The 22,028-nt window shown below is 41.6% G+C and overlaps 1 protein-coding gene across 6 annotated transcripts in view; it reads right to left on the bottom strand.

The window, feature by feature from the left end:
• The window catches only part of znf512b (zinc finger protein 512B), a 30,184-nt gene that overhangs the window by 7,222 nt on the left and 934 nt on the right, over positions 1-22,028 (bottom strand). For 4 of the 6 annotated variants that reach the window (XM_017415105.2, XM_017415108.2, XM_017415107.2 and 1 more), the window contains exons 2-11: positions 21,764-21,966; positions 19,437-19,577; positions 6,571-6,650; positions 6,296-6,424; positions 5,919-6,094; positions 5,530-5,804; positions 5,353-5,424; positions 4,580-4,714; positions 4,090-4,217; positions 2,608-2,700 (exon numbers count right to left, since the gene is read on the bottom strand). In XM_017415105.2, coding sequence (XP_017270594.1) covers positions 2,608-2,700; positions 4,090-4,217; positions 4,580-4,714; positions 5,353-5,424; positions 5,530-5,804; positions 5,919-6,094; positions 6,296-6,424; positions 6,571-6,650; positions 19,437-19,575 — 1,227 coding nt within the window. In that variant the 5' untranslated portion in view covers positions 19,576-19,577; positions 21,764-21,966. Of the gene's footprint in view, positions 1-2,607; positions 2,701-4,089; positions 4,218-4,579; positions 4,715-5,352; positions 5,425-5,529; positions 5,805-5,918; positions 6,095-6,295; positions 6,425-6,570; positions 6,651-7,669; positions 7,860-10,132; positions 10,411-19,436; positions 19,578-21,763; positions 21,967-22,028 lie in introns of those variants that run through there. The other 2 variants (XM_017415110.3, XM_037976922.1) reach the window with 2 other exon arrangements.

Consider the following 22,028-nt stretch of genomic DNA (forward strand, 5'->3'; position numbering starts at 1 on the left):
CTGAGGCATCCCAGAGGAGTAAACCTCACATGTTTATTCACGTGTTAATGCACAGAAATGGAGGATGCTCAACTCTGCAGCAGCTAAAAGCTAAAGAGGCGATTCCCATGTAGCACAACACGAGCGCTCGCCATCAGGCTGAGCTGTGATTTACGCTGACAGGGAAGGAAAGACAGAAACTACATCAGCATGTATTATTAAATTCTCTAACAGACAGACAGCAAAAGAGTGATAGCATAACAGATATATATAAATATAAAGAGAGAGAATAAGCAGCACTATGAACGGAGCAGCATCAAGGTCAACCTCCACGGGTCTGTCTGTCCGCCTGCTGTGTTTTCCCACACTGCACTGGGGCTTAGCCATGTCCTCACACATAAAACACAGGCAGGTAAGGGTCCATGCCAAGTACAAACTCTACACAAAATAAACTAAACAACAGATTAAACACACCATTTCATACAAAAATTAGAAAATAGTAACCGATAGTTAGTGAAGTAACAACAGCACTACAATGTAAACCTGTGACTTGTGTAGGTAAATGTATGGCAAAACATCACAGAAGGACCAGAGCTCGAAGTAAGGGCTGGCAGCATGACAAAACATTGTGAAAGAAAAACATAAAAGCAACTCAGGACTGACGTGTGACTGCCAAAGACCATCAACAAGATTTTGCAGACTTTGCTGTGAAATGCACACACAGCTGAGTCTGCACGTACATGACATCTATGGACATATCAGCAGAAGAAAACTTGTACCGTTGTCTTATTATGGAATTTAGCATCAAACGTTTACACATGAACAAACATGACCTAATTTGTATTTTTATGTCATTTCATACAAATAAAATGCCATTACGCTGATAGACTGCCTTAAATTCTACACACTGAAGCTTTAAGCATGAAAACATGTAGCCTATAATGAATAACTCAATATTTAGGGGCTTTACCGAGATACAAAATATATCTGCTCTAAATTACTATTTTAATGTTCAATTTAACCTTAAAATGCATAAATGCCACTCATTTAGGGAAAACTGATACATGCAGAAGTGGAAACTGCTTATGAGCTTTTAATTTGAACAAAGCAGCTGCACTCATAAGCTGCTGGGTTTTCCTTCTGTGGCCTAGTTAAAACAAACAAACAAAAAAACTTAATATAAAGAAAAGATAAAACAAGAGAGAGGGAACGTCACGCTTCACGTCAAGTGTCTTAATCAGAGTTTTTTCCGCGGCGTCCTGGGGTAGTGGAGAGGTTTCTGATTGGGTGGGGGAGTTTTTCCACTCTGCTCTGACAGGGGCGGTGAATTAGACGCACACATCTCAAATATTGCCATGGCAATGTGTACTTTATGCTTGTGATATAATCATTAAAACATCTCACGTGGAAAATGTTAGTGTATCAAGTAGATTCGAGAGATTACCCTTCTTTAAAGGATCTACTACCTCCTGATCTTTAAAGGGTTTTTTTTAACCTCTTAAAATGTTAGAAAAGAATAACGTGGCACCATCTGAACCTTGGAATTATAAACTCTTTCTTTAGTCAGCAGCTACTTGAGTTTGGAGTACAAACACACAAGGCAGCACAATAAATCCTAATAAATGTTAGCTTTCTTTTCAATTTGTCACAAAACTTTCAACTACTAGATCTGTAAATAAATGTAAAACTTATTTTTAAAACTTACCACTTTCTTTGAGAACCTTCTTTTAACACAGTTAACACCCCGAGGCCTTTTTGGACTGCTAAACGGCTCGGTGCAACAAGCTACGGCACCAAACGGCCTTAACTTTACACGCGCAGATGGCACAATCGCCTTTCTTTACAACTAATAAACTGGCAGACATTACACACCACAAAAAAACAAAAAACATACTGTACACATTCATGAGGAGACGTATTGTGTGTGCCCACACAGAAACACAAATCCACATGCTACAAGCCACAAAGTTTACTGCCTGGGAGCTCATTATTTTTTTATGATACCTTTACAAACAGGCAGCTTTGAATTATTCAACAAACTTCATTGTGGTCCCATTATTCTAATGCAGAGCAGTCATGATAATATCCTAATGAAGCTCTCTGTTGTCAGAGGTAAAACGGCTCCAAAAGGAAACAAGAGTACTAAAAAGACACGAATACCATTCTCAAATATAGGACTGTTTGCAAACTAATGGATTAAACTGTGAAATGTATTTTGAATAGTTTGACTGTAAATAGAGTTAAACCGGTAGTTCTCTAAAAACCTAAAGCATTCTTTCAAGGACTTAGACCAGTGGTGTCCAATCCTGGTCCTGGAGAGCCACTATCCTGCATGTTTTAGTTGTTTCTCTGCTTTGAAACACCTGATTCGAATGATTGAGTGATTACCGGGCTTCTGCAGAACTTGAAGACCTGCCGAAGAGCAGGGAAACAACTCAAACATGCAGGATTGGACACCACTGTAAAAGAAGATAAAATCAAGACAAAATCAAATGCACTTTATTTACAAAGCACATTTAAAACAACCAGAGTAGAGCAAAGTGCTGTACAATAAATGCCAGAACAATACAGAAGGTACGTCACGTTTAGTTGAATGTGTTCGAGGGATTAGAAAGACTGCAGGCGCACCTTGGTGCTGTGCTCAGCCATGGTGTGGTAGTTGAGGCCGGCCTTGGACCTGAACTGTTTCTGGCACTGCTGGCACTTCAGGGCATCCTGGAGCTGCGGAGGTTAAAGGTCACACAGAAGACCAAGTTACACTTCTTCATGCTTTGCTCCAAATTAGATCCATCAGTTTAGTTTATAACCCTAACATCTTGCTTAATTGTTCAATATTTCTGGTCTATAAAAAGCATAAAATGCACATTAAGAATGTGAGTGAACCTGAAAGAAAAATAACATATTAGTGTACTATGTCTCAGACTTCCCCTCTCTGTCAGTATTGATTTGAAGACAGAGGTGCTATGATGGTGAGTGACCCAGGGGTAATGTGGTAATTCTGTCATTGCTCAATGGCAGACTCCGTTTAATCGAGTTAGACAAGACCACGGCGGCGAGGCGCGGCTGCAGCGGCGGCAGAAACCCATCTCTCTGAGGGCCAGCCTCCGGAGCCATTCTACCTGCTCCGTCCTCTGGGACCGCTCAGTTTAATGTAGCTGGATAACCTTCTCCATGCCTCGCTCTTACTTCGTTTATTACTCCTGCTGACCACGATCCACTGGAAGTGCGAGTGAAACACACCGTTTACAGAGGTGTACAGTTTCCCTCCCTTTGGTCTCTTTCAGCTGGTATTAGCTTTCAGATCAAAAACAATGAATAAGGACACTGCAACAATAACTGGTTGAGGTTACTGTCCCCGCTGAACACACTGACTGATGTTATTTATATATTTTTAATCAATATATTTACTGTAAAGACTCGGCACATTTGATTTCCTTGGCGGATGATAGGACGATACAGCAAAGACTCACAATAACAACAGGAATGAGAATGTTGATGATGAAAATTGCAAATGTAGCTGGAGTATTGTGATTATCAGTGGTTCTGTCACAGTGACACAGAAAACTGCTTGGAGGCAGAGTGTCCATCATTGCATCATTGTTATGAAAACACATTCAACTGTGAAGATAATGTCTGTTCACTCGCGTAATCTCGCGTCCTTAGAGATAACTAAGAAGTATGAGTGTGTTTGTTGCGACTCTCTTGAAGTGACATCCAAGATTTCCAGACTGTGAAACTTGAATTTTGATTTTTGAAATAAATCTCTCACCTGTCAATCTTTAAGTCCTTTGTTTTTTGTTTTTTTTTATGAAGTCAAAAAAATCAACAACAACAAAAAGAGCTTTGTGCCAAGAGAAGTTCACACATACAAGTTTGGTATCATAAAATAACCGATAGTATCTTAATATTCATGTATTTCTTCTATTTTTACATAGAAAACTTTCCCTGAATAAAAATCAGAAAAGAAAGCGTGTACTGGGGTATTGATCTTCATAACATATGAGCTTATCTGACCGCTGTTACGCTTATCAGGTTCTGCTGTTTGCTCCACCAGGAGCTGTGTGATAGCAGTCTGGACGCCCCCCCGCCGCCCCCTGCCGCCCCACTGACCTTTTGGCAGATCTCCATGTGTTTCTTGAGGCCATGAATTGTTTTCCTCGTGACAATGGAGCAGGTTGGACACACCACTTCACCTCGCTCTGAGATTGTTCGCTGCCACTGAGTGTCTGAAACTCCACCTAGGCAAAACGTGACAAAGACCATCAGAGACGCCCGCTATCGGAATGAATTTTACCTGAACGGATTAAACAATGCACAGCTGCGAGGTAATCAAGAAAAATGTCTAGTTTTAGACATGCTTCAGGCGGTAAAGATGAAACAATGTGGTCTCTGAGGAGGTTATTACAAATGACATAATAGCCATTTGTAACCAGATCACACATTGTTATGTCTTTTGTATGCTTTAAGCAAAGTTTTATACCTGGATTTTCAGTCAACTAAAAGAAGGGTATAATATGAATATAATTTTAATAAAAAGTACATTTAAAGGCCTACAATTTATGGACAGTAATCCAGACAGTGAAAAGTTTGCGGCGTTCACCGGAGTTCGCTGTGGCTGGCTCCTTCTTGGACGACTGACTCGACGCAGGTCTTCTCTGAGGCTCCTCACTGAAACCGCATCCCTCGGATCTTTTCACGCGACCTGCCTTCAGCTTCTCCTCCACCTTAGTCATGCCTAAAAAATGTGATACAATTTAAAAAAAGAAAAAGGCTTTACCCCAGATTGGATCAACGACAAGAAAGCTGCAAGAGAGCAGCGAGTCCTGCAACTGCAGATGATCTTTTATTTATTTGATTTTGTTGGTTGTTTATTTTTTTTCACATGCGCTAATAAATAGTTTACAGCCTGAATATGCTATATGAGTCACTGAACATTTTCGGCATATCAATGAGACACAGACGGAAAGAGGTTGGTAAAGCTGTGGATGTGTGATTTGTGCTTGGCATGTGAGTCACTGATTCATTTAGTCAGAAATGAAGCATCTCAGCAGTTGCCACATTAGCGCTGTTAAAAGACTAGCTCCATTGATCAGTGGCAATAGGGAGCACTCACAGCCGCACACAGAACTAATCACGTAATACATTTCTTTTGAATAGAAAACCAGCACGACACAGCATAGAAACAGTGGCATGTTAGCTCTTCCAAGAATTTCATTATTAAGTAAATCAACAAAGAGTTCCTGAGGTCTGCTGTAATCAATGCTGAAACAGCTAGCACGTAGAAAGAATCTGTTTTTTCAGCTCCCAACAACATGAGATTACAATGTATTTGTTTTGTTGATGCAACCTTTTTTTTTTTTTTAAGATGAATACCTTTTAATCCAAACGTTCCAGAAATGGACGGCTGCTCGCCGGTGAATTTCTTAGGGGTTTTTTGTTTCCGCCCTGGCTCGGAAAAACAGGAGGGAGGAGGGAGGGGGAGGTCATTATATGCTTCTAGCAGAAGCATATATTAAGGAGTCGGTTACAAAAAGTTTGCTGCAGTCTTACTGTGCCTCATTCGCTCTGGGTCTTCGTCGTGAAAAGAAGAGGGAAGGCTGCCCCCCTCACTTTCGCTTCCTCCTGCGTCGGATGATGTGCTTTGGGACTGCGACTGCTGCTGAACTGGCTGGGACTGATGAATCTGCTGTGAAGGCTGGCTCTGGATGTGCTGTCTCCTCTCGCTCCTCTGGTGGGCCAGTTCTCCATTCTGGGAGGGCGTAGACACCTCGTGAGTCTTTTTCACTTTGAAGAACACCGGAGAGGGAGGACTGTTCTCCATGGGCCTGAACTCACAGACAGAGAGGACAGTTTCGGGCCGTCAGCATTATAACATTAAAAAGAATATATATATACCATTAAAGAGGTCACTGTGGGTGAGAATTTGAAATCCCAGTCACCTTTTCTTTGTGTTGAACTTGTCAGGAATCGAATGAAGCTTAGGCTGCTCTTCCTTGGGCTCCTTGCTAACCTTGTCTGGGTGATTCCACAACTTGTGCTTCTCCAGCCGCACTTTTGTAGCAAACACTGCTTCACAGTAAGGACAGCCATGACTCAGCTTCTCAGCTACAGTGGGCTAAATATAAACATGAGAAGAACGGAAATATAATATATACATATGTGGGAGCTTTACAAAACCTCTTGAATTAAAATGAACTGATCTGGCTACAGATAAAGATGGGAGGAGTTTCGTTAAACCTCGGCTGTGATCCACCTTTAAATTCAGCTCTGAAGCATAAAAAGGGAGAACTACAGAGCAGGAAAATGACTGACTCACCCCCTGGCAGCGCTGATAGTGGTACTTGACGCCATAGATGCTGGGAAACTCTAACCAACATCCCGAGCACGGACATTTAACCCTGGATCGGCGCTTAAACTCTTCCTTCCATTGTACTATCAAATGGGCCTGCACAGAGGCGAGGAAGTTAGAGCTGAACACATGCACACACAAGCACCGACTGTTATTTTTTAAATTTTTTTTCATACACACTCATGGAAGCGAGAAAAATAAAGCCCATTTGAAGCACCCGCTCTTCAAAAGAAAACACTCACAGGGATGTTTCTCAGCTCCTGCGCTTCCGTTTTAGGCCGACCTTTCCTCTTCCCGTCCGCTTGTTCATCACACATTGAACCTGGAAAACGAGCCCAAAAAACACGGTCGGAGTTAGAAGAACAGAACGACTCGCATCTAACATTCAGAGCGTTGAAATTCTAAAGATGTACTTCAAACCGTGACGATTCCTTAAGTTTAGTTTGTGCCTAGAAGCACATCTGCACATTAAACAAGTTTTCCAATGCAAAATGACTGAACATGGACATATTTAAACTAAAACTGTATTCGGATTGACCAAATATATAGTTAGCACGCAGAACATGAATGCAAAGTACTTGAAATATAATGGCTTATGATTTATTGCAGCCCAAGCATCCTTTGTGATTATTGATATTGCGCTCACTGATATTAGGATGATGATAAATTTGTGATATATTGTGCAGCCCTAATAAGCAGCTAGAGTACAATGAATAAAAAAAAAGACAAGAGTGAGCCAACATTTATCTGCGTCTCCATTCTCACTGTTTACCCGCATTCTTCATAATTTAAATATCAAACATGTATTAGTAAGTTACCTGCATGTTAGCACTGAGCATTTGGAGATGGAAAGTTTGCTTTCAGCATATAAAGTTATTTAGTTTAAAAATAAGTAAGCGGAGCAACTAAAGGAAAACTACATTTACCTGAATGACTAAAAGTGCTTCACTTCATGTGGCCAAATAGTGAGCCAACTTTAAGGTATAAATAGTGCTTTATAAATACTTAATGTTATAAAGTGTTTACAAACTCAAGAACAACCTAATTACAAATCCTTAATAAATCCGTTCCTATTTCAATGTGGTGGCAAAAACAATAACAACAACAACAACAAAAAAACAGCATACACACAGTGGTCTGACTAAATTCCACCGAACTGAAGAAATGAAAAGGAGAAGATTTCCATAAAGTGAAATGGTACTCCTGTCTCCCATTACTCCACAGAGGCATGTAAAGACAAGATTTTATATGTCGAGCCTTTGGTGTCTACGTTCATGTATGGGTGTTTATGTGTGTAAATGAGAGAGAGAGAAAGCGCTGTGGGCAAAGGATATAAATTACCAGAGCTTGTGTGAACCTCTGACACAGCAGACTGCAGACTGATTGCCTCAGCTCCCTCTCTGTGCTTTCCGTTGCTCCCCCTTTTCTTCATCTCTCATCCTGCTGCTCTCCTCCTTTTCTCGCCACCTGACTAACTCGCTCCCTTCTCCTCGCCTTCCTCTGCCCACACCCTCGCTCATCCGTCTCCGTGCTTCCACTGGCTCATTACTGCTCCTCTTCTCTTCTACAATTAAGCCTCCACGTTCCCTTTCTAGCGGTGAGCTGCTCCTTGAAGTGGAGGAGGGAGGGAGGAAAGTCGGAGAGTGTGGAGTTTAGGAGAATATGCAGGTGGGTGACGGTGAAAAAGGGGAGGGAGAAGGGAGTGAAGGGGGTTCTCGGGTGGAAGGAGTGAATTTCAGGGGAGTAAGATTCTGACCAAACACAGTGCTGCAGGTAAATCTGCTCTGCACAATGTCTTTACACATGCCCTGTCCCTTCCTGCACTGATCTGACAAGACAGGAAGAATCATGGGAGGCAGGGAAATGGTGTAAACTTTATTTTATCATATCAGACTAAGAAAATGCCAAAAGCTTAAAGGTTAGAGGTATTCAACCTTGCTTCAAAGTATTTCACAATAAGTTTTGGAGGTGAAATATTTTGGCCTTTTTCTGGATTTGTTCAACTGTCCAGCATTGAGGAACATGACGTGTCCATCAACAGTTTCTTTTTTCCCCCTCCCTTAAGTGACTGACAAGCAGATGCCCACAACCCTTGTGTTGAGCATTTGAGCGAATTCAGAACCGATCAGAGCTCTCTGTGCCCCTGCCAGGTTGGATTAGCTTTCCATCACGAGGATTCTCCTCCGACGACTGTTCATCAGACAAACACAAATCAAAATTGGCAAAAATGAACCAACCTCAAGCCCTCCTGGATGTTAACGCGACACCTCAAACGAAACCTATCACGATCCTCAACTTTGCATTCTTCCCTCGTTTGTCTCTTCTCCCCCCACCTCACCCAGAAGCACAGATCCAAACACAGCCAGATGTATTATAATCTCCAGAGCCACGATAATAAGTCAGAAATAAATAAGTCAAAACAGAGTAAGACGTAATAAGAAGTAGCAGAACATTACTGGTTGCTTTTCCAAATAATTCATGACCCGAGGTGTAAAACGCACACACAAAAGCACACGCTGCTGCACAAACGAGTACACAAAACCATTACCAGGGCGTGTGTGCATGTGATGTCTGTGCATTGATATGAGCGCATTAATATTCTCCAGGCAACGGAGCATTTCTCTATTAGCTGGGTAGCAGCTGGAGAGGTGATGCAGTCGGCAAAGCTGCTCTTTTGCCGAGAATGAAATTGAGCGTGTATTCTAATTCCTGTCTTAAAAAATAAAGGCCTTGTAAAAAAAAAAAAAAAAAAAGAAAAAAAGCAGCATAATTAATGAATTTTGCTCTTGGGAAAGATATGATCTGGTTGCTATGGGAATAAGATCCACTTGTCTTAGTTACCACTATCAGAGGCCTCTTTACTGGAAGCAACAACAACAACAACAACAACAACAAAAAAACACTCAGTAGAAGAAAAATTCCTAAAATAAATGTTACACACAACTCTTCTCATTTGGGGTGAACGCCACTGATTTGCTTGCATTGAAATGTGCAGCACACGGAAGGCTCACAGCGATCACGTGTGCTGTCTTGGTATAAAACAAAGCAGATCCATTGTATCGGACCCAGAGCCCAGTTCTCAGGCACAGGCCACGGCGATAAAACAGCTGTTCGGCTAATGTCAGCGTGTGACTCGCTCCCAGCTGTCTGCAACTGTTGCTCCACACGGTGTAACGCCGAAAGTAGGAAGAGAAGAGAAGACTTATTGTAGGACCCAGGAGTGCGCGGCAGCTGTCTAATGATCTCAAATAACCTCTGCGTTCTCCTAGCTACGCCTACAACTGCTCTCCCTCAGTGCAAGGGTTCACACGTTACCCACAACCAAACACACGCAGGCACGCACAGAACAGTCATTTGTTTTCCTTGACAAACACTGACACAGAAGCCTTTGTCTGTCTGCACAGTAGGTTTTAGATCTACTGTAGTTTAGTGGAACAACAAACGTAAACAAACAACGTTCCTCGCTGGCACATGGTTTGGAAAACGGGGGGAACACAGTGTCACAACTTCCTCAATCTGAACAGACGAAAGAGGAGAAACTCACACAGCTGAACAGTCACACAAACACTGTTCTTTACGTTGTGGTTTCATTGGATCACAGGATTCTCAGTCACTGATTCTACTTTTTTTTTTTTTTTAACACTCGTATATTTTTCCACTATACTTCCTATATTCCCACATGCTATTTTTTTAGCACATACTCTCACTTCTTCCCCTCTCACTTTCTCTCTCTCTCTCTATCCTACGTTTTCACACACACAACACACCTACACACCCTGCAGTTCCTCCCTTTAGTATACGCACCTCCGCGTGAAGACGTCCCCATCTTCCCTCCCAGCCAGGTCTGAATCCAGACGGTGAGTAAGACAGAGACGTGCCAGAGGAGGCTTACAACCCGGACACCGAGTGAGTGAAACAAAACCAGACTGTGTCAGTGAGTCTGGGCTCGGAGACTCGCGCTGTCTTTGTCTTACTGCCCTCCCTCTCTTTTTCCTTTTTCTGCCTCTCTCTGACTGTGGCTAAGCTAATCATTGACACAGACTTGTTGACATAAACAGGTTTCAGCTAAATGACTCTGTTTCTATAAGTTGGATTTGTCCCCCAATATATGATAAGGCAAACTTACCCATTTCCTTCTGGCAGTCGACAAGTAAATTAGATTATTCCTGAACTGTAGTAAAAAAAAAAAAAAAAAAAAAATAAAAAAAAATATATATATATAAAACATACAATGCCTTTCAAACATACTCATTCAAGGGGTGACAACTTACTACATAAACTTACATAAGCAGTACATTTCTTTTAAGTGACATATTTTCAATCAACGCTCTAAAACTAGGCATGCTGTTGGACCTTTGCTGATATTTGATAACCAACAAATAATTTTCAGCCTTTATTGGCTGAACTGTGCATCATAATTAGAGTACAAAAAAAAAAGATATTGACCTTGTTTTTGAACTGGGCATAAAGCAGAAATAGATGTCGAATGTAGTGCAGACCTGGTGTCATCGCATTGTTTGCCCAGCAGAGCAGCTCCAACACTAGTGTTTACAATCCTCTCAGAACTTTAGCAAATTAAGCTGAGCACACATGAAAGCTTAGCAGACAGAGGACACGCTATGTTGTTAACTACTGTAGATGGTGATATAAAACACTGGAATAAACAATTATCTAATCCCGTCGTTTTTTTTCCTTGTTAACATAACAAACTCACTGTGCGCGTGGGTGAAAGTGACAACGAAGAATGAGGACGTTAAAGCGGAAGGGAAGGAAATGTGTGCATGTATAAATCTAAGCTAAAATATATATATATAAGGAGCACGGAAATCCCTACACTTCAGTGCTGATTTGGTATTTATTAATTCCTGTACTGAACACTGTTACTCTTTTATTTCGCACATTTTAAATCAAACATGCCTGCAGTAGTGACAGAGTGTTAAAATGCACTGTTTGCCATTCACACAAGTTTGGACAGTACATCTTCAGCCAGGCCAAAAATATAAACCCTTACAGAAGTTGTACTTCTCACATGATGTGCCATCATTACAGTTTGGGTCCGTGCACAGCATGTCGATGATAGAAGGAACTGAAACTATCACCGTGTTATTGATGCTCAACTTGTGAGACTTAAACTGCATTAATGTAACACATTATCTTCTACTTCAGTGGTCCCAAAACATTTTAGGTTTCAAGCCACAAAATAAAAGCTGCAGAGACTCAAGACCCCAACAAAATTACTGATTCAAGTGTACAACCACTGCTAATAAGCCATTTAACAAGTGAGTCATTGTTTTTTTTTTATAAATTTCAGACTATTGCTCTCATCTCTTTGTAACAGTTAAGGCTAAATGTGCTTCTGGCGATCATTTTTTAAAAGTTAATTTAATCTCTGTAAATTTTCTCAAGACTCCCCACTTGGTGTTTCTCGGCCCACAGTGGGGTCCCGACCCCAAATTTGGAAACCCCTGTTGCACTTTATCTCACAATACCCTTCTGAAATGACCTTTACGTGATCAAATCGTTCCCGTAACGACACTCTTAGTTTCAAAGACGCATTAATTTTAAGCGCTGCGACTGTGTTTTTGTGTATAATGCATTAGGCGGACCAAAAGGGAGGCGAGAACTGAAAAACGATTCCACATTTCTGCACTCGAGGAGGTCCACTTGTTCAATGATCCATCGAGAAGTTTATTTTTAAGTGTGCACTACCGCGTATCGTAGTATTAAAAACACGCTCGGAGCCAGAGAACCCCTGACCATAAAAGTTTTTAAATTAGTAGCCAGCATAAGAAAGCCAGTGTCCAAATGAAAAACTACTTTCAGAGCTCTCAGTGGACTCACTTTGTAGAAGAGGCCAGAGCTCACCGCAGAGAACGGAGGCAGGCTATCAGTTTAATACTACCACTAAACCACATGCAAAGCAGCCAGTCTTAAAACATCTGCAGCGACTTCACAGCTTTCCACATCAACACTATGGCTCATATTACTGCCCCAATCTACTACCTGTTGCACAATTTGGTCATATATTGTGTTTATAGACGTTTGATCTCATTATATGCCTACATATGTGCAGTTTGAAGGGGTTGATGACAATGATGAGGCAGTGGGAACGAAACTGACAGAAGAGCAAACAAATGCTTTCAAATGTAAGGTTGACTGAAGAAGTATAGCACATATACAGATCGCGCAAAGATTTATAACTGTTGCATTCCGTGCAGATACACAAATGACGTGTTTATGCAACAGGCCATACAGTCCTGCACATGAAAGCCAGACACACATCGCCCGCTCCAGACTGTTTGTTGCTGCCTCCTTATGGAAAATGACTCACCAACTCAGTCTCTCGCCGCTCTCTGGATGCTCCTTTTTTTTTTTTTTTATCTGCCATCCTAAAGCCCAAAAAAAAAAAAAAAAAAAGGTATGACAAAAGATCCAGTTCAAAAAGAGGCTGCCGCACCGGGCTGAGCAAAGAAGCCGAATTCAATTTCAACTCAAATCATTCTCCAATCGATATTTGATGAAGGAAAGAATGAAGAAGGTGGCGAGAAAAAGGGGGAGTTTGAGTCACTGTTGCCGATGGGATTGCGTGAGATGTGAAACAAGGGAGAGATGAGCAGTTGAGGGGAGGAATACGCTGGAGGAAAAAAAAACAAAAAAAAAAACCACAATTATGCATGGAGATTAGGACACCTAATAAGTGAGAGGTGTGAATAAACTGAGGAGGAAAAAAATGGAGTGTAATGCAAATAAAGGCAAATATGCAGGTTCAGCAGATGGCAGCTGGAGGGCTGAAATAAGGGTCCTGTAGTCAGAGAGGAGACTCATCTGAGAAGACAAAAGCTCACTTGCACCAACAGGGAGTCACACAGCACCACAAACACTAATTGAGGTTATGTCTTGCTTGTGCTTGCTATGTGGTTTAGCATCTTAGCTACTGTCAGGTAAATCAGACAGTATACGACTGGCTTCCAATACAAGAATATATATAAAGCTTGGAAATAAAATAACCAACCAGTCCTTTGTGATACAGATATTACACAGGCTGATATCACAATGATGAAAAACTTTCAATATATTGTGTAACACTAACTTTAGGCATGTCTTTTTGTTTCTGGCAAGCAGCGCAGTGAATAGGTTACAAGAAATTCAGACGCATCTGTAAAAAAAATAAGCCCCAGCACTACATTAATCCCTGCCTATGAGAAGAATTAAAAGACTGCTCTGGATGTACTCTGTTGTGTCTACAGCAAAATTTTGCTGTGATCTCAAACGGTCTACAGCGGAGACACAAATAATGATTATAGAGCTGTTTTCTAAAAGTTCAGGGAAATAATATAATAATTTATCCCACTTTACCCTCTGTGCATCAGTGGATGCCTAACAACTATGAAAGGATGCGCTGCACACTGCGTGGGCTGTCGGGTAATGACAACTAACTGTGGCGGCCATCTTGAATTGGGTTGGCTTCAAGAGTTAATTAGCGGTAAAGGTACATCCAGTGATTGTTTCTTCAAAAGGTTATTTGAGATATTTTGCAAATAGCGAGAGTTGACTCCAAATAGTTATTGTCTGGATTTTAAACAAAGATCTTGCGCAATCTGTAAGTGCTCAGGGAGTGTTACTGGGATCAGCCTCAGCTACTACCACATCAAATTTTAGGTCAATATCTGCAAAACTGTGTCAGGTGAAGCCATTTGTGTTTCTTTAGGGTCGTTTTGCTGATCTACATCCAAAGATTTCTTTTTCCAAGTTTCAATAAGACTCGTCGAATGGTTAATAAGATATTTTTTTCTGATAGACACACAAACACACGCACACAGATACGGGCAAAAGCAAAATGATCGCCTGTTGCTGAAAGGCGATAAAGGTAGGGGCTGATATGAACTCAATAAAATCAACTGTTCTCAGAGGTGAAGCGTCTGCTTCCAAACATGATGTTACCTGAGTGGATAAGGTGGGTCATTGTCACTGAGAGGCTTTGCACATAAGACCAGACTGACAGGATTAGCTCGCTGTAGCACTGATAGCTAATCCTGAGTGGGTAGCACCAACAGTCAGAACACCGACATTTAGCTGAAATCATACGCAGCTGCAAGGCCGATGAAAATAATCACACCCACCATGCCTGTCTGTAAATATGACAAATAATTAAAACACATAAATAAGTTTAATAACATATCAAAGAGCCTCAGGTTGCTTGACTGATAAAATGTATTCTGACATGTTATTTTCTGACAAAATCATTATAACAACAAAACGAATTGTAGTGTTTCTCAGGTCATAGCGAAGAGGGAGACGGGACGGTCGCAGCTTCACAGCAGAAACACTGTGCAGGACCACGGAGACACAAAGAAACAGCTCCATCCCTGTAGCTAAAAAAGCTCTTCTGACATTTGCGCTGCAGCTGTGAAACTTTGCCCACATGTTCCAGAAGGGTTTGCATGTGAATATTCAAATGTCTGAAATGAGTGCAGCAGACGTCTTTCGGTGATTACCAAAACAATGCTTTAGACCGCATTTTTTTGGTTTTGTTTTGTTTTTGCTATTTTGCCTGTAAGCCACACAGAGAAAACTGTTCAGCTCAGTTGTAAAACTCCAACAAGAACCGGCCTCTTCATGCACAAACTGAATTAAAGCACGATCCAGAGCAAAAAAGAAGAAATAAAAAGTCTTGCTGGTTTAAACTAAAAGTGATGAACGGAGCATCTTTTCTGGTTTCAGTGACTTTTTTTTTTAAACTATTTGAAAAGTTCATTATTTATTTATTTATTTATTAGATATAACACATGTAATACATATTATATTGAATTACATTTTCTAAGAAATAGAAGTTCATCATTGCACGTGGTATGGACTTCATTATGCTCCATTCAAAAGCACAGAAGCAGAATACTTAGAGTTTTACTGTTTAACCATTTATTTAAATAAGATTTTAATAAACTATAAGCATCAGATGGAACTGAGTTGCAGTTAAACATTTGAACTTTATTTTCTCAAACAGCATTTAAAACAAAAGCACAGCAGCGTAAAAGCAAACGATAAAATAAAACAAACAAAAACCAAATGTACTGATTTACAAAGTCCAAGCTAAAAAAACAATACAAGCGGTTCAAAAAAGGGTTGAAGGCTGAAGCTGTAGCCTATAAATACACACCTCACTCACGTTTCATTATTACATCCCATGAACAAGAGAAATTTCTAATAATCAAAACCAACTGAATTTATAAAAAAGCCACAACATCAGCAAACAAGACAAGCACACATCAAGAGAAGCTCTTTTTTTATCTAAACAAACAAAAACAAGAAAACAAACTCAGTAAATGGTTCCCTGATCCTAAATACACAACAATCTTCACAGTAAACATATCTTAGCAATATAATCCATGAGCAAATTCATTGTTTTAAACCCAAATAGTGATTTCTTAGTTCTCAATTCATCACTATATCCTGTACAATCTTCAGTCCTCAGAGAAAAAAGATTTACCATGTTTCCTATAGTAAATCTTACGTGAGTTTTTGTTTTTAATATATCCCACTTTACTGTTTATTTATGAAATCAAATGTTCTTTGATCCTTTCCTGGTAATATAAAGGAATAAATTAAAGGCCTAGCAGTGAAGGAACACATATTGCGTGCCAGCCTTCATCATATGTTGAGACGTGTTTAAGCCGATTTGGTCAGATCTGACGTTATGCATGATCTCAGCAAATATTGCAAGATCTCGCATAATCCGTTAGCACTCAGAGGATGTGTTGGGAACGACTCTCAGCTAGCACTTTGCCAAGTCTTAGATTAATACATGTAAAAGTGACTGAGTTGGACTATTAGATGTGGTGACTCCAAAAGTGAATCAGTTGCAGACGCACAGCCAGTGATTACTTTCTGAGGGTTTCACTAGAATCCGTCTACTGGTTCGTGAGATATTTTGCTACCACAAAAGACCAACAAACACCCACCCACACACACACACACAAGATTCTCTCTCAGGCAAGAATCATATTGCCTGAAAGGTGGCCAATACAGATCAGCATTAAGACCCTTAGCTTGTTTATGTACAGACACGTGTCCAGTGCCGCCTTTTTTCTGCTGCGAGCACAAAGCTTTTTAGCACACTGACGCGAGCAACAAAGATCAGAATACAGATGCACTCCAAATTTAGTGGTGGCTATTTGACCAAGTAGACAAGGCAGCAGACTTGACAACAAGCTGTTCAGAGAGTGGCAGAGAAGACAAGGATCAGCGTGGCAGCTGCCATCGATATAAATGAGAGGGAGAAGTAAAATTAAAAAATAAATAAAAAAAGTTTTGCGCCTACGTTTAATCTACTCTGTCCACAGCACATACTGTGATCAGATACAGTATTCCACAGCTCTCCTTTAAAGCCGAGATGCATAAAAACAACAACAACAAAAAAGATTCACTCAAGTCTCCACTCATTCAGATTTGCATTATTGTTTGAAGAAATGTGTCCAAGATCAGTACTTGAATGAAAGATTTTGTGGAACGGCTAATCACAATGAACGAATAATCACAATGAAGCCAGGTTTAAACACAAGATCAACTGAGAAAATGATGTTTCACAACAAGAAAGGAAGAATGAGAAAAAAAACACAAAGAGACTAAGTCATCCTCAAAGACCACATCCTCTCTAGAGAGGAGTCTGGTGTGGCAAGAATAAAGCTCAACCACAACACTTTAGAAAAGCACAAAACCCAGTTTTCAGATATGTTTTAACGCATTAAAGAAAGCCACAAAGGTAAAGCAGACCTATTCCATCAGGTGTCGTTCACATTATTCACTGAGCAAGGCTTTCATCGGAGAGATCTATCAACACGTAGGACAACTGATAACACAATAAGATGGAAGAGCACAAACGTTCATTGTGCAATGAATGAAAAATGCACATCTGGGGACAGATAATGAGTTACAGGAAATGGGCCCTGGATACAATGAACCTGTACTGAAAAGCCTTCAGAGGAAGCCTTAGATATTTTGCTCTTTTCAGCTTTTTAAAACAAAATAAAACAAAACAAAACAAAAAAAAGGCTGCCGCCGTTCCCCTTAGATAACTCTCACAAACTGAAGATGCAGTTCGGCGCTGCCTCGGAGTGAGGATACAAACACTGCGACGCCATCAAGGAATCAGGTGAGTGACACCGGCGCTGCTGATACGCGCTACCGCTCACTTCACAAGCACATGCCAACTCGGCTCTGTGACTACCTCGGCTGCAAGTTCTGAGGCATATCATCAACAGCTCGACGTAAACGCCCCCCTGTTCCAGTTCTGAGCTTTCACACATGATGTCAGTGATGTACAATGAAAACACCAAGTTTGAAACTTGAAACCTTTGTTTGAAAAGAGCTACTGACGCCTCTGAGGTTTATGGCCTTAAAAAAAGCAGAAAGGTTAGTATAAGATTCGGTCATTTAAAGAAACGTATTCCCTCTCATCATTAGCTTGAGATACTGTAAACAAAAATCCCTTGAAAAGACGACACATTGTCAGAAGAATTACTTTAATGTACAACAGTAGGGGTCGTATCATACTTGTGGTGAATACAGCACCACAAGCATTAAGTATTTTTTATTACTAAAAAGTTTACATTTCGTTTGTGTCCGCTCCCATTTGAGTTTGCGTGTAAATCAGTTTCTCTTCCTGCACAACCTTCAGCAGGTGCACGTCTTTCCTCAAAAGGTTTGCAGCATATTTTTAAGGGCTCGCAAAACAGTGTCTTTGCAACCAAACTTGCTACGCTGGAAACAACAGCGGAACAGCTAAACTTACTTAAAGGCATGACGATGTGTGATGCTTGAGATAAGAGAAAATTTCCCAACCACGCAAGACAATTTTTTAACTGCGGAATGCAGATTGTTATCTTGGGCAATATAATTGAACTGGAGGCTGTCCTTAAAACACACACACACGTAAAAACACTAATAACCTTACTGCACCACTATCCCACAAAAGGTTTACAGGTTAGTCAAAGCAAGTCAACCAGAGAAAAGAAAGTGAAACGTTCAGAAAAAGTAGAGTCTAACGTTACCTTAAAAAGTCCCGTAAAAACCAGGACCAATTTATCACCTGTAAAAACATTACTGAAACACACACACACACCTCTAGTTACAAAGAAAACACGTAGAGACATCCACCATCTTTGTAATGATTATTTTGTAAACTAATGTTCTTTTTTTGAGTAACAAAGATTTATAAAAATCAATTAAAACCATGAGACTCTCACAGCTTGAGTGGAAGAAGCCGCCAATCCGAGTTTCACTTTCTTCTACTAAAACAGAGACTTCTAGAGCAAAGCAGCACAATGGTTGTTTGCGTTCAGAAATCAGATCATATTCTGAATACACACCAACACATCCAGGCACCCACATGAGCATAAAAACACAGCCTGAAGGGCTGAATGATACCACAAAAGGAAACAAACTGAGGTATCCCAGTCAGTCTCAGAATAAGAGGCTATTTTGTTGCAACCAAAACAACTGGGTTACATTAGAACAGGCTGAGCTTTCCAAGCCAAAGTCATAATAATCTGCTGGTCAGTGAATTGAAAAATCATTCCCGAGTCCTGCTTTCTCTTTCCAAAATATTCCATCCCAATCCAGATGGCTTGGGGTTTCACTCATGTCAGTGCTTGGCAATACTTGTTTGTTTGGTTTTCTCATTGTGAGGCACTTTCAGGAAGAAGAAGGGGAAGAAAAAAAAAGAAGTTGTAGTTTCCAGGCCCTTCTGTGGTTGGAGGGGTAGAATTACACTGAGGCTGGAACCATTGATTCTTTGTACAAATTTTACCAGTTCAAAAAAAAAAAAGGTACAGGAACCCTTACAGAATGGTCATCAAATTTTTGTGGAACAACAGACAGTGAGAGCAGCTGTCTTAAACTCCCAAAGCTTCAGCCAATGCTAAGATATATGTGTAAAAGTACAAATGTAGTCAGAATATATGTGTCAGTATGTCAGAATGCACGCAGAGAGTCGCTATTCTTCTTCTACGTTGCATCACCACGTGGAATTCATCTTGGCATCAAATACAAGTTATACCAACAAAACCTCGAGTCACCGGTTTCATTTAAACAAGAGTAGCAGCTCTTCACTCACTATGTATGTTGTTGTTGTTGTTTTCAGGACCTGGAGGAGCTCTGACAAACTCCTGGGAGTGTCCGAGCTTCAGGGTTTGGCTCCTCGGCAGCCCTGATGAGGACAGCTTCCCAAGCCTGGGGCCACTCGGGCTCTCCATGCCTGCAACGGTAGACGGAGGGGTACAAACACACAGGGAAACATGACTGGCTATAAGCAATATCGGAATGCGTTTCTGCCGCTCGTTAATCTGCTTCCGTTGTTTGTCGGAACGTTATTAGCACTCCATTACATCCATAGCCCGTGATGATGGAGTCTCCTCGCTCGTTAATGCAGCGCCTTCGCGCCGGCCACCGGTGCCGTCGGACTCAAGGTTATCGGAGAGGAGGCACACACGCATCATCTGCAGAGGTAATGAGGGCGTGACCTTCCATGTTTCATTTCAAAATCAATACACTCGCTTCTCGCACGCCAACTTCATGCTCTGCCCATTAAGACGAAAAGGTGAGGCAAAGGGAGGACGGGGACGGAAGCGGCTTCTTCCGAGCCGCGCTGCTCGCCGCGTCCCTTTATCGGGTCACTTGGTCAAAAGCAGAAAGTTCTGCTTTCGGTGAACGCTTGTTCCGATTTCCTGACAGCAAAACACAAATCATAATTCCTTGAATTCCTAAAAGGTGTTGTGCTGTTGTAAATGTCATGCCTACTGGATTTGTGAAAGTCGGGCTCTCTGTTCGAAAACTTCCTTCCTTCCCCATCAGCAAACGCCAGCGTAAGGAAAGGAGGCTGACAATGGCTAATTACTCTAAGTGGTAGCGATTACAACCCAACATGTTTTCTCTTAGCGCACGTTCGTGTTGCTTTCATAAATTACGAGAGCACACAAAGGGCCCTCTGAGCGAGAGCCAATCAGTTGCCATTTTCATGCCACGGCCTTCGCTACACACCGCGACAACGGCCTTATCTGCTGCGGAGATCACTTTTCCTTGACTCTTGGATTTTTAAAAAAGGTCTTCATAGACGCACAGAGAGCTTGGCTGCAGGGCGCGAGCTGCTGAAACGCACGTAAACACAAACAGGAAGTGCCGCTCACACAGTGGCACTTGTACTGCTATGACTGTGAAAAGATGTGTGACGACTACAGGGACGCACTATCTAAAAAAACAAAATAACAACAGATGTGGTTAGAAACACACAATTCATTAATCCTAAATCTTTATCACTGCAAAACAAACAAACAAACTAAAAAAAAAAAAAAGAGAGAGACAATAACGGAAGCCTGAGCTGGCATTTTTTATTTGCGGAGAATGTATTACCATGGTTACTATTTTAAAAACTATCTTACACAAGTCGAAAAAGCAGCTTAGGTAAAGTTAGAAAAGTCTGGCCTACTTAAAGGGTACTCACTGCAAAGTCACGAAGACCAGCCAAAAACAAAACAAAACAGAAACAAAGTCATAAAGAAAATGTACAAAAGCCAATGAGGAACTGTGCCCTTAAACGAACAATCTGTAAGCAAAGTTTCGGAGCGGCTGCCGGCTACCTCACGCCGCTGTTTGCCTGCAGTACGAGCTGAGGCGTCTGAAGACAAGTCGGCGACGGCGATGGCCTCGGAAGAGCCGCCCTTGATGGGAGAAGTTTCTGATTCTGACGTACCGGTTCGTACGTACGCTCAGATTTGTTGACCCCAAGCGTGTGGATTACAAAGACGGGGTCGGGTCTGGCAGGAGTTTCGCAAAAGCGCGTTTGATTATTTTATACTTTGCAATGAGTGACTGTAACTGGTGTGCAAAGTCCTGTGAACGCTCCCTAAATCTGCAGAAAACTGTAACTTTAAGCGCTGTTAAAGATCATCAACACACTTCGTTGTCAGTCGACCAGCTGATAGGCGGACAGCTCCACAAACTACTGGGTAGACTGTCATGCAGTAAAACATCACACTGTAGCAGCTCGTTTATTAGCTGTGGAAGTGTTCAGTTTTGCTGTGGAATAAACCGAGCGAGTGAAAAGTTCAGCAACTCTCCTGAAGATGCAGCTGAGCAGAAGAAGAAGAAAAGGGGGGGGGTTGCTTTTTATGCTTGGCTGTAACAGCTCTGTTGATGCGTGCGTACTGGGTTCCCTGAAGTAACAATTCCACATTCATCAAGACAAACCTCCACCATCAACAGATTTAGCACATCTGACACAATCTGCTGACGAGCCGACCTGGAAACGGGCGCCTCACTCCGCACGTGGCACAGCGCCATGCCGCTCGTCAGCCACAACAAGCTCGGATTGGCACGTTATCATAAAAGTAACAACACTTTTTTTTATCATTCCACCTCAGCCCCCCATCCTTCGGCCACACCTACCTGAACTGTGGGGTGGTGGTGGTGATGGGGGGGAGGAAGTCACTCAGCAGTCTGAGCCGGGTCACCCCCGGTGAGGGGAGGAGGAGGAGGAAGAGGAGGTCAGGAGACAGGCACCGGAGTGGGCGTTTTTTCCGCCGATGTTGTGTTACATGGCAACACACCTGCTGTACGTCAACGGCCGGTCAGTCTCGGGCTGGGGGGGCCTAAAAGGAAGCGGACAGTCGTTAGCGTGTCCCCCCCCCACGCCACCCCCTCGTTCTCCCCC

Source organism: Kryptolebias marmoratus, linkage group LG8 (assembly GCF_001649575.2).
Source record: "Kryptolebias marmoratus isolate JLee-2015 linkage group LG8, ASM164957v2, whole genome shotgun sequence".
Taxonomy (NCBI): Eukaryota; Metazoa; Chordata; class Actinopteri; order Cyprinodontiformes; family Rivulidae; genus Kryptolebias; species Kryptolebias marmoratus.